The 14,830-nt window shown below is 41.6% G+C and overlaps 3 protein-coding genes across 11 annotated transcripts in view; 2 read left to right on the top strand and 1 right to left on the bottom strand.

Moving 5' to 3' along the window:
* SENP5 (SUMO specific peptidase 5) overlaps positions 1-3,845 on the top strand; it is a 77,349-nt gene extending 73,504 nt beyond the window's left edge. For all 9 annotated transcript variants that reach the window (XM_037147395.2, XM_037147396.2, XM_053672827.1 and 6 more), the window contains one exon: positions 89-3,845. In XM_037147395.2, coding sequence (XP_037003290.2) covers positions 89-199 — 111 coding nt within the window. In that variant the 3' untranslated portion in view covers positions 200-3,845. The remainder of the gene's footprint in view (positions 1-88) is intronic.
* A 58-nt stretch (positions 3,846-3,903) lies between these two features.
* On the bottom strand, positions 3,904-13,578 carry NCBP2 (nuclear cap binding protein subunit 2). Its single transcript, XM_037147445.2, has 4 exons — positions 13,415-13,578; positions 9,850-10,031; positions 7,595-7,733; positions 3,904-6,193 (listed from the first exon to the last, which is right to left on the bottom strand). The coding sequence occupies exons 1-4, from the start codon at positions 13,490-13,492 to the stop codon at positions 6,122-6,124; spliced, it is 471 nt and encodes a 156-aa protein (XP_037003340.1). The 5' UTR covers positions 13,493-13,578; the 3' UTR covers positions 3,904-6,121.
* Positions 13,579-13,625: 47 nt separating this feature from the next.
* Positions 13,626-14,443, top strand: NCBP2AS2 (NCBP2 antisense 2 (head to head)). Its single transcript, XM_037147446.2, has one exon. The coding sequence runs from the start codon at positions 13,711-13,713 to the stop codon at positions 14,008-14,010; it is 300 nt and encodes a 99-aa protein (XP_037003341.1). The 5' UTR covers positions 13,626-13,710; the 3' UTR covers positions 14,011-14,443.
* Positions 14,444-14,830: the final 387 nt, after the last annotated feature.

The following is a 14,830-nucleotide window of genomic DNA, read 5'->3' as shown; positions in this document are numbered from 1 at the left end:
TAGTGGTCAAAAAGCTGTTGAAAATTTTGTTAGACATTGGGCTGGTACATAACTCCACATGCCATTTGTGTTTCTGGGGCCTTTACAGTACTGCAAGTGCCTCGCCTTAGAGCAGCCTTTCCAGTTTTCCCAAGAAGATATGCCCCGAGTGCGGAAGAGGATTTACAAGGAGCTGTGTGAGTGCCGGCTCATGGACTAAAATTCAGCAAGGCTGGGAAGTCTGACCAAGTTGCAGCAGATGGATGGTTTGTTACTTGAATCTCCAAACACTTATTTGAATTTTTACAGATATTTCAGATCCAGTGGTATTGGGCCACTATTGTTACCTCAAGTTTATTTTTAGCGCTTATTCATTTCTCTTGCTACCATGTACTATTTTTTAATGTTCAGTTCGGTTTCAGTTTTAACTTTATGGATTCCATGTGTTTCCCCAACCCCATATTTAATATTTATTATCCAAATACCGCATGCATATAGACAGAGCATGCAGTGCAGAGTATTAAAAAAAAAAAGCCTAGTAGATTTGGTGCAGCTTTTGAAACTTAGTTAGATGTGAACTGAATACAGGTTTAAAATTTAATCCCAGAACCTAAAACTGCAGGATGTTTTTGATACAACATAACTCTGAAAGTATTAGGTGTTCCCTGGGCATAAAGGGTAGCTAGGAGTTGTTTTGACAAATCCAGTCCTTTCTTACTTCCTTTTACCAGCAGTACCTTTCACTGACTTCCCTCTAAGTGAGTCTTAGATTGTGAGTTGCATTCCTTTTGAAGGGTGAGAGGAAGTGGCCATAAACTAACTGGTGTGTTTTATACACAAAGACACACATGAGAATTATAATAAATGCCTAAGACTTGTAAAAGTTTTTGTTGGAACATTGAATTCTCTGGATTTTTGTTTTTGACCCATTAAAAAACTTAGTATCTATCAAACAAGTGGTCAAAGAAATGAGAACTCAGCTGAACGGAGAGTAATTTACAAGTTGACACTTCCCTTGTGTTATTTTCCTTAAGAAGTTAAAATTTGCCAAATACCTTTCTATTTCAAGGGTATTTAAAATATTAACATTTAAAATGAAGACTGGCTTCAGGTCTCTTGCAGGAGTCATTGGTTTCTCCCTCCCCTGCCTGTTTAGTGATCTGTTTAGTGATCTGAGGAACATGCAGGGCTCCTCATTTGGCCTCTGCTCGATGGACCCTGAGACTCTACCACCAGAGTCCTTTTTTTTGCTTCTATGAACCTCATCTTCTGCAGAAAGGCAGAAATGGTTACTGTCCTTACACTTGGCTTCATAAGGGTTAATGTAATGGATCTTGCATCTTTAGCCTTTCGTGGTATATAAAAGGAAATAAAAATGCATGTTAGACTCCCCAATTACCTTTTCTGAAATGGGCAGGAAAAACATCGGATACAGTAAGAAACCCAGAAGCTTGTACAGAAAAATACCAAGAAAATGGCTGAAGACACTTGGGATCTAGGCCTAGTTAGGTTTTGGAAATAAAAAGCTAAAATGTGCAGTTTAACTTCGCCAAAGCTAAGGCTGGCTGCTGGCAGGTAGGTAAGGGTGTTTTACGTGCAGGGTTCCCCCTCCCCAGACATTCCAAGCACCGACACCAGTGTTTACATTGTAAACAGCCCCAGCACATGCCTAAGTTTCCCAGACTCAAACTCCTTCGTATAAAACCAGGTCAGTATTTATTGTGCTTCAAGTAGTTAAAGACAGATTAGAGGTACTTCATGCTGCTATATAGATAGGGTTGTCTGCATTAGGAAAGCCGACAGTTTAAAATGGGGAGGACGTCGTCTTGATTTGCAGTTTTCAGACATAAGTATGCAAAATGAGATTTTTCAAATGTGATACTTTTGCCTTCATTTTTTTTGTAGCTAAACAAAGTAGCCAGTAACTAGGCTATTGATTCAGAATGTCTTATACTTTGGAGCTTCATATCTTCCTTAACTGACAGAATTAGGCATACAGAAGAGACACAAGTGTGTTCTGGTAAGGATCTTAATGCCCAAAGCTTGACCTGCCATTTCTTCCAGTTGAGAAATGGCCACCATCTCAGCATTGAGGCTTGCCGGGATGTTCATAGGGAACCTAAAGTGAGCTGTCCGATTCCAGTTTGTCGTTCACTTCCAGCTCTATAGGACACTCTGAGGTGCATGGTTCAGCATGCTTTAGCCTAAATTATAAATATTTTAAGTCTGGTTAAAATGTTTCTCTGCATTCATGAAACTTGGTTTTGACAGTCACTTTCCACCTCCTCTTATAACCTCTATTTAGCCCAAGCCCTACATTAGAATGTCCTTTGTCCTGATGTTTGCAGTAATTGCTTCTTTGCAACAAAGACATTTTTGAAGTACAGTCTGGGCAGTTGGTGAAAGAGATGGGCATTGTTCTACTGTTACTAGCTTGGGACTGAATTGTCCAGAAGCTGGGCACACTTCATGCTTTTGGGCTTGATTATAGGCCTTGTACAAACTAAAAGCTACTTATTATCATGTGCCTTCAACAAGATGCCCAGTTCTCTCCATCAGCAAACTTTTACCAGTCTGTCATTGCTTCTTTCCAGTGATATTTTTTCCTGTTAAGTTTATAGCAATGAATGTAGATTTCATTTGACTTTTAGTTAAGAGCTCTCAAGAACTGTAGAGAACCAACCTTCTCTGAAGGGAACCTCCTAAGGGAAAAGAAGCACTTGCTCCCAGTGGTCCCTAAATCCCCTTTTTTGGCATTACATTGTATTTCCTATTTATCATTAAGTACAAGTAACACTGGTCATCTTGAATTCATAGTTGGAACAAAACCTAGACCTAACTGGGACACAGCTGGCACTAGTGTAAATTGAGCTGCCCCTTTTCTCCACAGTCATGGTTTATGGCATTAAAGAGAGATAACAGGAAACTCTGGGTGGATGAGACCCTTCAGGCTAGAAATAATTAATGGTGTGAATTAGATGTATTGACTGCCTGCTCTGCTTAGTGATGTTAACAAACCAAACTAGGCCTGGCTAGTGTGGCTGTTGGTTGAGCATCATCCTGCAAACCAAAAGGTGGTGGTGGATTCCGGGTCAGGGCACAGGCCTGGGTCGCAGATTCCATCCGCAGTCAGGGTGTGTACAGAAGACAGGCAGTCGATGTCTCTCTCATATCAGTGTTTCTCTCCTTCCCCCTTCCTACCCCCCTCTCTAAAATAAAAAACAATAAAAATAAGAAACCAAACTAATCTGCAGTTATAAAGCACATACTTTATGTGCTGGGCTCTGCCTCCTGGCCTGTAGGCAACTTAAATCCTAGGGAATGCCATCAGAGAAGTGCTAATTGTATTTGGGCATTACAAAAGCAGACCTAGACAAGCTGTTCACTTAAGGGGTACCTTTTGGTCAGAAAATGAATTTGTTTAAAGGTTGTGATCACGTAAAATGACTCAAACCTTCTAACAAAAGTATTTTTTTGAAAAAATAAACTAAATGCCTTTATAAATGTGTGTTCTCTTGTATCAAATAATATGTACTGTTTGGTGAGTGGTGATTTTTCCCAGTGACATTCCAGTCATGATAGGGCTTATTTGTAAACTCTGACTAGTGTAGGCTCCAAGCAGCCTGCCCTTAAACAGTGCTGTCCAATAGAATTTTTTGCAGTGATGGAAATCTGTGTTTGTATCTACTATAACAGCCAGTAGCCACGTGTGGCTGTTGAGCATTTGAAATGTGGATAGTCTGAATGAGGAACTGAATGTTTTAATTTAGTTTATTAGCTACATGTGGCTAGTGACTAGTATATTAGGTAGCTGTCAAAATGGACATGAGATTTATAGATTCTCCCAAAACACATTAAGTTAATATTTCAGAGTAAAAGGGTTCCACTGTCCTTTATAGGCAAGGAAATGGGCACAGACAAGGATGAGTTGGCCCAACTTTATTGAAATTTGTTACAGAAGACACAATTCCAAATAGAACCACTATGTGGTTTTAAGGCCTATGGAAATCTGAGTTATGTTTTACTACAAAAGAATATAAAATACATTAAATTCAAACTGTAATGTAAAAAGAAAATTTAAAAAGTGAATAGTATGTCCTCATGAAATTAATTGCATATGGTACAAGTAGTTACAGCTCTTTTAAAAATTAAAATAACCAGCCTTGGCTGGTGTAGCTCAGTGGATTGAGCACAGCCTGTGAACCAAAGGATCGCAGTTCGATTCCCAGACAGGGCACATGCCTGGGTTGCAGGCCAGTTCCCAGCAGGGGACTCACGAGAGGCAACCATACATTGATATTTCTCTCCCTCTTTCCTTTCCTTCCCCTTTAAAAATAAATAAAATATCTTAAAAAAAATTTTTTTTTTCAAATAACCAGTCCTGGCTGGCGTGGCTCAGTGGATTCAGCACCAGGCTGCAAACCAAAGGGTTGTCAGTTTGATTCCCAATCAGGACACATGCCTGGGTTGCAGGCCAGGGCCCCAGTAGGGGGGCATGTGAGTGGTGACCACACATTGATGTTTCTTTCTCTATTTCTCCCTCCTTTCCCCTTGCTCAAAAAATAAATAAATAAAATCTTTAAAAATTTTTTCGAACAACCAGTTTTAATGAGAAAACCTATACTTACTGTAGTGTCAAAGATATTCACAATTGAAATATTTCAGCCACAAGTTTCATAAACTGTGTTGCTAGATGGAAAAAACTTATATCAAGGAAAATTATACTAGATTAACAGTTTTAAATGAGCGACAGTTCAATACACTGTTAGGAATCACCTCTTGCCTTACAAATGCAAAATAAATATTCTAGACTCTCCTCTCTGTGGAGACCATCACTGCCAACGTTCTGAAAGTCAGTAGCACAATTAATCAAAAAGACAAGACAGACTTCAACATGAGAATCAGCCAGAACACAGTTCCTGAGGGAAGCATTTCTGATCGTTTTCATTAGGCAGTCTCTCAACCTTTAAGCTCTTTTTAAAAACTTACTCCATTCCCAAGACAACTCTGAAAATGAAAAGAATAAATCTGATGGCCCTCACAGCAACCTTCAACATATCAAGGGCAATGTTTTAATTCATGTCCCCCGATATTTCAATCCATTTCTTACTGACAGTGTCCCCCACTTCCCTTAGAGAGTAGTATTCAAGGTTCTCTGTAATACAAACCAACTTACTTTTTTTTTTTAGCCTCAGGAAAAACACATCTTTTGAAAAAAAGGTGTTTAGTAAATACTCTTCAAGTCTCATACCTAATTTCCTGATATGTAAGCGGGTGGTATCCCCTGGGGCTGTAAGGCTTACTTTTGGACCAACTATTTAGGGAGTTTTCTTAACACCTAAGTTTGCATTTAGAGATTATAATTCATCATAGAAATAAATTAAGTTGTCAAACATTTGTTCCTAATTTAGAGCAAAGCTTATACAATATTGCCCTGGGTAAACCAAAAGGGTCATGGGTGCAGTTCCCAGTCAGTGCACATGCCTAGGTTACAGGTTTGGTGCCTGGTTTGGGGGCATATTAGAGGCAACCAATCGATGTTTCTCTCTTACATAGATGTTCCCCCCCACCCCATTGCCTCCTTTCCCTTCTCTCTAAAACCAATAGGCATGTCCTCATGTGGGGATTTTTTAAAAACAAAAGCTATACAATATCACAAAACTTGATTTATTAAACTTTATCTCAAGGAAACTTAAAAAATTTTAAATAGTAATTCCAGGCCCCAGTGTAGACTATGGACCTATTTAGACATAAATGTGAACAAAATTTTAATTTTGAATTTTCAATTTTCCTAAAAGTGAGTTTTGGGGTGGTGGTGGGTGGGTGGGTGGGTGGGTGGGTGTGTGTGTGTGTGTGTGTGTGTGTGTTAGATCAACATTATAGATAAAATCTGTTGCCAAGGAACACAATTTTTGACCTCAAAAGGAAATCAAGGTAACCTGACATATGGCCAATATTCTAAGACTAGAATTAAAGGCATTCTTTTGAATTTTGTCCTTTAATAATTTTCAGAGGAAAACCATGAAGTGGGCTTCTGGCTCTCAAAGCTTGGTAAAAATAGCAGGTTTGCAGACCTTGGGTAACGTATGTGAAATTCAGCAGGCTAAAGGAGTGAATTTTTCTTGGTGGGGTTCTGAACTGCTCACTGGTTTTGGGCTAGTTTTCCATAGCCTCCTCTCCCAGCATCATAGTCCTGTCGATACTCATCTCGTACCTTAATTGAAAAGAACACAAGTTACAGTACAGAGAAGATCAGTGTAACAAATATCTCCCACAAATATGTCAAATAGCTGATATGCCTTTTCAGATGTCATAATGTGAATGAACATTCAAACAGGATGTAATTTCTAAAAGCAACTAATTCAGCCCTGGCTGGCATAGCTCAGTGGATTGAGTGCGGGCCTGCGAACCACACGGTCGCAGTTTGATTCCCAGTCAGGGCACATGCCTGGGTTGCAGGCCAGTTCCCAGCAGGGGACTCACGAGAGGCAACCATACATTGATGTTTCTCTCCCTCTCTCCTTCCCCTCCCTTCTAAATATAAATAAATAAAATATTTTTAAGAATCTAATAGGAAAAAATAAATAAAAGTAACTAATTCAAAGCTTAACTGCCTTGCCCTGGCTGGTGTGGCTCGGTTGGAGTGTTACTGGATAAACTGAAAGGTCATGGGTTTGATCCCCGGTTGGGGCGTGTGTGGGAGACAGCCGATCAGTGTTTCTGTCTTTCTCCCTCCTTTCTCCTCTCTAAATTCAATAAGCATGTCCTCAGGTGAGGATTTAAAAACAAAAGAGCTTAACTGCTATACAGAATTATGAGAACACCTAAAAGGGTTTTATTTTGTTTTTACCAAGCACCAAGTACATTATCACTCACCAGCATTAAAAATAACACATTCCAGCCCTGACTGGTGTAGCTCCGTGGATTGAGCCATGGGCCTGTGAAGCAAAGGGTCACCGGTTCGATTCCCAGTCAGGGCATATGCCTGGGTTGCAGGCCAGGTCCCCAGTAGGGGATATGTGAGAGGCAACCACACATTGATGTTTCTCTCCCACTCTTTCTCCTTCCCTTCCCCTCTCTCTAAAAAATAAATAAATAATAATAAAAAAATTTCAAAGTAGTTAAACTTGGTTATCTATTACAAATAAAAACAAAACTCATTTCAATACATTTGTTTTTTGTTCTGGACACTTTCACAAATGGAAAATATCTAGCCCCTAAAGTCCATTAATAGCTGCTTATGGAAATGTACAGAATATACCATTTCATTGGTTAAAAAAAATTTACTAATCCCAATGGATGTTTTCAGATTCACTTCAAGCCAGTTATAGGCACAGTTATTTTTTCATTTTTTAAACTTATTTTTAGAGAGAGAGAGAGAGAGAGAAAGGAGAAGACAGACAGAAACATTGATTTGCTGTTTCAGTTAGAAGAATCAACCAATGAATGCATAAACGTGCCCTGCCTGACCAGGGATCAAATGTGCAACCTCGGTGTATCAGGATGATGCTCTTACCAACTGAGCTACCTGGTCAGGGCCTTAGGCACAAAGTTGTAACTCTTGTCATTAGGACTGGAATCCCAGGTAAAGGCTAAGCCCAGAGACCCTGCATACCTGGCCCCCAGACCGTCCACGGCCATACTGCCTGCCCTCCTTAAAGCCTGCGTCCCAGTCTGTGCGAATGATCCGGTCATCCAGACGAGTTCCATTGATGTACCGCATGGCATTTTCTGCATCTGGTCTTGAATAGTATCTTAAGTGTAAATATTAAGGAACACTACATAGCATTTCTTCAAACCTTTTTGGAAGTACAGCAAGGAACAGCTAAATGAAACTGAGTTGTTAAGAAGTACAAAAACTAGTCCAACCAAATGGAATTTAAAGACAGTAATTTGGTTTGCACAGGCCTATTTCAGGTTGGTCCAGAAGCACTAGAGTCAAATATGACACTTAGGCATGGCTACAGTGGTCATGATTTCCTGAGTAATCCTGTTAATAATTATTTGATCCTGTTCTCCCCATATTTTGATTTGTAAAATATGTTTAGGGTAAGTTTAGGTCACAAAATGTACACTTATCCAAGGAATCACTTGTGTCCAAATTTGGGGCTGTATATTGAAGAACAACCTTAATAAAAGGGGTCACTGGGCACATGGAATTACCATTGCATTTCATTAAAAGGAAAGACTGAGAAATGCTGATCTACACATTTTCCCCCTTGTCTTTAGTTATACTGGGAAACACTTGCTGAAATTCCAGTGTCTAGAACCTACAAGGTGCCTAGCACATAGTGGGCATTCAATAATTTTATGTTGATGAGTGAAATGCATGCTAAAAGGGCAAACAAAATTAACAGTGCCAGTGGCAACCTCTTTGGGGTATTTGCCATTATGATTGTTCATCTTTGACCTGTAAGACAAAAGCAAAAATACTGTCAGACTGATTATGACGTACAGGGTGGATTTCCTTTGTCTTTTGTGTTTTCATTGTTCTCTCTGTCCCCTGTGAACTATTGCTATCAGAGGCAAAAGCAAAACATGGGCACTCTGGTTCCTTGCGTGTGAAGGGAGAATGGAAGGAAGAAGCTTGCAGAACCCAGAAACCAGATACCAAAAACAAAAGTGGGGTTTATGGTTCAAGCTAGTAGCACATTTCCCTCCTTTCCTTCTCAAGACCCAATGAATGAGAGAAAAGAAAACATACAGCCAGAAAATAGAAGAGGCCATCAGCAGACTAGTGATTCAACAAAAGCCAGTGGGAGAGTGCTAAAGGACGAAACAAAGTCACAGTCTGAGGTATTCTAAAACAGTTCAGAGGAGGAGACAGGAAACCCAGGATCTCTAAATTCATAGCTGAATAAGAAGTGAAGCTGCAAAAATTAATAGTCTGTGGAAAGACTTGCTAGTAGGAAGGCATTTCATTTAAAATAAATACAAATGAAATGATGGGGTTCTGAACAAAGTGTCTGGAGCAACCAGGGCACCTCTTGATGCTAGCTGGCCAAAATACAATTCTTCCTGGCATTTGGGAAACCCGCACACCTGAAAGGTAAGGCAACGACGGAGAGAGCAGCTCTGCCTGGGTCCACAAAATGAGCAGCCTTTTTCCTAATTATGATTGGAAACCCAACCTTGATGGAAAACTTACAGCATAAACACAAACAAACATAATTTAGGACACACAATTTTCAAAAGACATGTTAGATCACGTCTGGGAGATTTCTCACCATATAAAACAAAATGACCACAAAAAGAAAGATATTAGGGGGTAAAATAGTAAATTCATAAGTTCCAATATTTACAGTTTCCAGGAAGAGACTAAATGATCATAACAAATACAGTTTTGGTTTTGATCTATAAAACTCAAGCTATATACACCTAATATGTGATACATACTATAAAGCCATTTTAAAAAGTAGACCTACATGTGCTAATGTGGAACAACCTCTAAGAGGGGAAAAAATACAGTGCATGCAGTATACTACCACACATCCACAGGATTTTTTCTGGAAAGACACCCAAGAAACTGGTAACTGATTGTCTCTGGGCTTAAAATGGTACAGGGATACTACTTTCACTATACCCTTGACTTTTTTAAATACATGAGCATATATTCTTGCAAAATTATTTTTCTTAAAGAAATTAGCTGTAAACAAAGTGGATTTCAGAAGAGAATATAAATGTTACCAGCTTTCATAGTGTAAGAGTATACTCACACTGGACAGAAAGGAGTAGATGGAGGAAGGAGAAAGAGATCTAAGATTAGGGATGCTAATTAGCAAATATCCTCACTCAGTTTTTTTAAGCAGATGACTAACTGCTCTAGATCCCACCTTCATCCAATAGCTACATCATACACAGGAAGGATACTCCACAAAGCAGAAACCACATGCTGTTTTCTTCATTTTATCCAGGCCCATAATGATTTTCTTTATGTCACCACTTTTGCTGAAGAGTTCATAGATTTGTTCTTCAGTTGTGTAAAAGGAAAGATTTCCAACATACAGTGTACAGCTTTTCTTCAGTAATTTTTCCTGCTCTTCATTGTCACCCTAGAATTTCAAACAGAGAAACAGTTAACACAATATAAGAGCCCTGCTTAAGTAGTATTGCTAATAGTCAAAAACTTTTCATTAATTCTGAATCGGGAATCAGCTTCTCTCATCATCCCAATCTATGACAAATACCTTGCCCCCCCAAAAAAAAAGGTGGGGGAGAGAGAGGTGTTCACAATCTATGAAACACTCATGAAAGTTCCAGGTTGCTTTTCATAGAGGGCCATGACTTGAAAGTTACATTGCACATAGCCTTCCTTTCCCTGTACCATACTGCCTGTCGCACAAGTGGGCATTCCTTTTCCTGAATACTCATATCCTCAGCACTGGATCCTTTTCTAATAGTCCAAGTTTAATTTCCAGGCCTGAACCAATATATTTGAAAGGGCGTTTTTAACCTCTGCAATGAAAAATAAATGGATTTGCAGAGACAGGGCACCCCTGTAACCCTCCCATAAAGAATGTCCAAAGCAACGACTGCTTAGGGAGTTTACATGCTCATATATTTTTCTCTGAGTTTAGGAGAAAATCTTTTAGCCTCCACACTGGGGAGGACAAGCACTGATTAAATAGAAGACCCACCAGCTAACCTGCTCTCAGGCCCTCACACCCATGTTTGGGCTCTAATACCAGCCACACAGTGGTATTCAAACTTGGAAAGCAGCTGAACAGAATCATTTAGGCCACCGGCACACTTTTCCAAACGGCACAGCTTTTTCATTCACTGGTCTGTTTAGAATATTAATCCAGTTTCTTCACTCGGAGAATAAGACTTTGCATTCTTCATCTCTGAATGCTTTGTGGTACAGTGTTCAGAGTAATTGGTCGTGTGCTTAGGTTCAGTGGCAGAACAGAGAAACCATCTAGTCACATCAAAAGGAAAATGATGAACTAAATCATGATACCTCAATAAATAAAACTAGCCCCAAGAAAAGTCTTCATCCACATACAGTGATATAGAACATTTCCATAATAGTGATCAAAGTGAAAAAGTACAGAATAATGTGAAGGATATGCTCCAAGTTTATATTTTCTAAAGTATGAATATACATAGATATCATAAACAAGAAAAAGGTAAGTATGTCTGACCAGTGAGAATCAAGGGACTGGAGGTCACAGACTTCCATGTATGAGGTCTCATTTAATTCTGAGAACTGAGGTAGGTCCTAATTTATTCCCATTTTACACCTCAGTAAAGACAGTTAAGACTTGTTAAGCAGGCAGCTAGTCTGTAGTTGTAGCTGGAATTCAAATCCAGTCTTATACCCAATCCCCTACTTCCTTAAAAAGTCCCCAGGGTGCCCTGACTGGTGCAACTCAGTGGGTCAGGCGTGCTCCAGCAAACCGAAAGTCCGTAAGTTCTGTTCTTGGTCAGGGTACATGCCTGGGTTGCAGGCCAGGACCCCAGGTGGGGGCCTGCAGGAGGCAACTGATCATTGTGCCTCTCCCTCTCTTTTTCCCTCCCTCTGCAAATAAATAAACAAAACCTGTAAGAACTATAAAGCCCCCAAGACATTAGGTGTTCAGAACTTTGGAATAAGACATTAGATGCACTTTATTTGTATTACTACTGTAATAGAGTTTTTTTTATTTGTTAAAATTACGGTCAGGAGGTCATTTCCTTTTTTCTTTTTACTTTACTCAAATAATGTCCAAACAAATAGCCTATGGCTCAAAACAACTGTGTTGTACTTAAGGTATGATATTAATGTGGATTCCATTCAGGGAACATTAGAAATTCTGCATGACAGAATCTTACTACTATCTAAATAAAGCTACAGGCTTTAGAGTTCAGGGAAGAATAGGAAAAGTTAAATCTTTTCAGTGTCTACTTTTCAGGATGCTTGAAATTCCAGATAGTTATGATGTGGAACTTTCTAAACTAATGAGAACTCTTAAGTGACAAGTGAAAATTGTGCCTGGCACATGGTAAACATTTAAAATCGGTTGACTTGAGTAAAGGAATTTAAGACCTTCCTCTCTGGACTCAAACAAAATTTCCTTTTCCTACTCTAATAATGCTGTTTACACATTCCCCACACCTACCTTCTTCAATATGTGCCCCCTTCTTGTCCAGTCACAGGGTTATATCCCTTTTCTGAATTCTCACAGCCCGTCCTTCCTTTACACTTATTTCTGCTCTAGGTGATGATTACTTGCCTCCATTTAACATCCCTACTATGGGATTACAAGCTCTTAGGAGTGTGGAAATGTCTTCCCTCTCTTGCAGGGATGTCCAACCTTTTGGCATCTCTGGGACATACATTGAATACAGTGGGACATAATCACACACAAAAAAACCCCTCATAATGTTTTAGGTAAATTTACAATTTTGTGCTGGAACTCATTCACAGACAGCCTGAGCTGAATGCAGGCAGGGCCACAGGCCGGACACGCTTGTAGGGTTTAGCAGAGGGCTTCAGCAACAGCACCAGAGAGCAGTGGTTAATGAGGCTCGCTCCACCCCACCCTTTGCTGCTAGCGAACAAACCACCTTGAATATCTGTTGCCTTCTCTTTTTCCACAAAATCTATGACATAGGCCCAATTAAAATTTTCCTCTTCTGAGGCCTAGCAGTTCTGATTTTGACATATAGACCAACGATTTTCAACCGTTGTGCCACAAGAATTTTTAAAACACACAGTACCTGATCTCTTTTCTTTTAGATGATCAAATCTTTTTTAAAAATAACAATAGCCAACACAACAAAATGCCGTCTGGTGTGAATGGATTAAAATCATACCTATTTTTTAGTAGGAAGAGAAAAATTTTTTTTGGTGTGCCACGAAATTGTAGGAGTTAGTTTATGTGTGCCGTGAGATGAAAAAGGATGAAAATCCCTGATCTAGACACAACGTGCCGGGCTGGTCCATCTCCCCACTCCTACGGCTCCCTAGGGGTGAAGCCTGGGCTCAACTTTGTCTCCCACCCACTGCGTAGAAGGATTCGAAGCGCCAAAGGGCCGTTTGGCTAATCTAAACCAAAACATAATAAAAGGCCCCAGATATCAATATCTGGGTCAGGAAGGCGCCTCCACACACTCCATATGTCAGAAGGATACCCTTTCCCCTTAAGGGAAAGTTACCAAGGCACAGTCAAGGAAAACGTGAGCCACCACTATTGCCCTTCGAACCCTTCTACATCGGCCCAGAAACAGAGAGCGGCTGCAAGGGATTGGGAGGGCGAGCCTCAAATGCACTTTCTGAGAGAGGAGATTTAGTGATACCCAAACGCCCTTTCAGCATTACTTCCCCAGCAGGCAGCGGGCCTCTCAGGATTTCCAGAAACCAGAGAATGGGGAACGACCGTATGAGACCAGAGAAAACCAACCCAGCGTTCTGGCCCAGGGCCTTCCCTTCTCGCAGTCCGGCCTCCCTTACCCGGAAGTGTTGGTCCCGGTACTGACTTAGCTCGACATAGGAGTCGCTGCGCAGCGCCTTCAGGAGGCCACCGGACATAGCGCAGAGAAGTGGACGGTCACACGGTCACTCCGAGAAACGGGCCGCCAAAGAGGTGACGGAACCGGAAACGCTCGGCGGCGACGTCGTACTTTTGTCAACCAATCCTAGCGCGGTAGTGTCGTCACTGGGCGGTGTGGGATTAGACGTGGTCCGTTAAGTAGCGTCGCCGATTAGACGCCAAGGCGGCGCGCTACAGGTTCCGGGTCGCTCCAAGGATGGTCTTACGGAGGCTGCTGGCCGTCTTGCTGCACAGCCCGCAGCTAGTGGAGCGCCTGGCTGAGTCGCGGCCTATCCGGCGTGCGGCGCAGCTCACTGCCTTCGCTCTACTGCAGGCCCAGCTGCGCGGCCAGGACGCGGCGAGACGTCTGCGAGGTCTTGGGGCAGGGCCCGCGGCTTCTCTGGGTCGCCGCGCTGCCCGCTTCAGAGACACCTTCATTGAGGAGGTGCGCCGCGGCCTCCGGGAGCGCCCCGGGCCACCACAAGGTGGCCAGAAGGGTCGGGACGCAAACCCCTAAATCCAGGTTTGGCCGGGCGGAGATTTACTGCTTTCCCTTCCGGTCTGGACACGGGCCTGGGCTCTAATGAGTGATCCCCGGCACTGCGCAAAGCTTCGAATCCTGACTCATTTCGGCCTGTAGAGGTGCACTTATCAGAGAACCCAGGCCAAACGGACATCTTCGGTGCAGCCCTGAGATCGGACAGAGCAGTGTGTGAAGAAATACCCCGAAGCCTAACAGAAACGGAGGTAGGCTAGACCCTGATTCTCCACGTACAGAGACCCATGGACCGTACCACAGAGCGAAAGCCTGCCTTCTGCGAATGGGACTAAAACTCGTGATGCTGCTGCCTCTGCACTGATGTAGCATGGCACTCCAGATGAGATCATGGATGGAAAGACAACGTAGCGGGTGCCAAAATGCTGATTAAATGTGCAAGCTGAGTAATGGATATGAGTGTGGTACTTCTCTAGCAAGATGTATTAGGATTCCTGGCACTATAGGCCCAGGGAATGGTTAACATACTGAGCGCTTACTTTGTGTTGCTATTTGCTGAATGCACCCTATGTGGGTTATCACTTAATCCTTACAGCCACTTTCACAAGCTTCTTAAGTGACTCATGGCCTTACAGAGTGGGATGTGAATCCAGGCGTTTGACTCCAGGGCCTAAGTCCATAGCTCTCTATAGCATTTACTCTGACCTTCGGTGCCTGCCTCCCTACTCCCCACCATCACCACTGGTGGTAAGGACTACTGCCTACCATGGAATAAGCTATCTGGATTCCTATTTACCATTTTAGAGGGTTAAGGAGAGAATATAAGCATTATGGTGCAGCT

The sequence above is a fragment of the Artibeus jamaicensis genome, unplaced genomic scaffold, assembly GCF_021234435.1.
Source record: "Artibeus jamaicensis isolate MK-2021 breed Jamaican fruit bat unplaced genomic scaffold, CSHL_Jam_final contig_793, whole genome shotgun sequence".
Classification (NCBI taxonomy): domain Eukaryota; kingdom Metazoa; phylum Chordata; class Mammalia; order Chiroptera; family Phyllostomidae; genus Artibeus; species Artibeus jamaicensis.
The sequence above is the reverse complement of the archived record's forward strand: the minus strand, read 5'-3'. Positions and strand labels throughout refer to the sequence as shown.

What these genes read in the sequence shown, in the direction of transcription:
- NCBP2 (XM_037147445.2), bottom strand. Translation starts at nt 13,492, where the DNA reads ATGTCCGGTGGCCTCCTGAAGGCGCTGCGCAGCGACTCCTATGTCGAG. An exon ending in ACCGGGACCAACACTTCCGG is followed by an intron (nt 10,032 to 13,414) that starts GTAAGGGAGGCC and finishes TTGAAATTCTAG; the next exon opens with GGTGACAATGAAGAGCAGGA. An exon ending in GTGGACGGTCTGGGGGCCAG is followed by an intron (nt 6,194 to 7,594) that starts GTATGCAGGGTC and finishes TTTTCAATTAAG; the next exon opens with GTACGAGATGAGTATCGACA.
- NCBP2AS2 (XM_037147446.2), top strand. Translation starts at nt 13,711, where the DNA reads ATGGTCTTACGGAGGCTGCTGGCCGTCTTGCTGCACAGCCCGCAGCTA.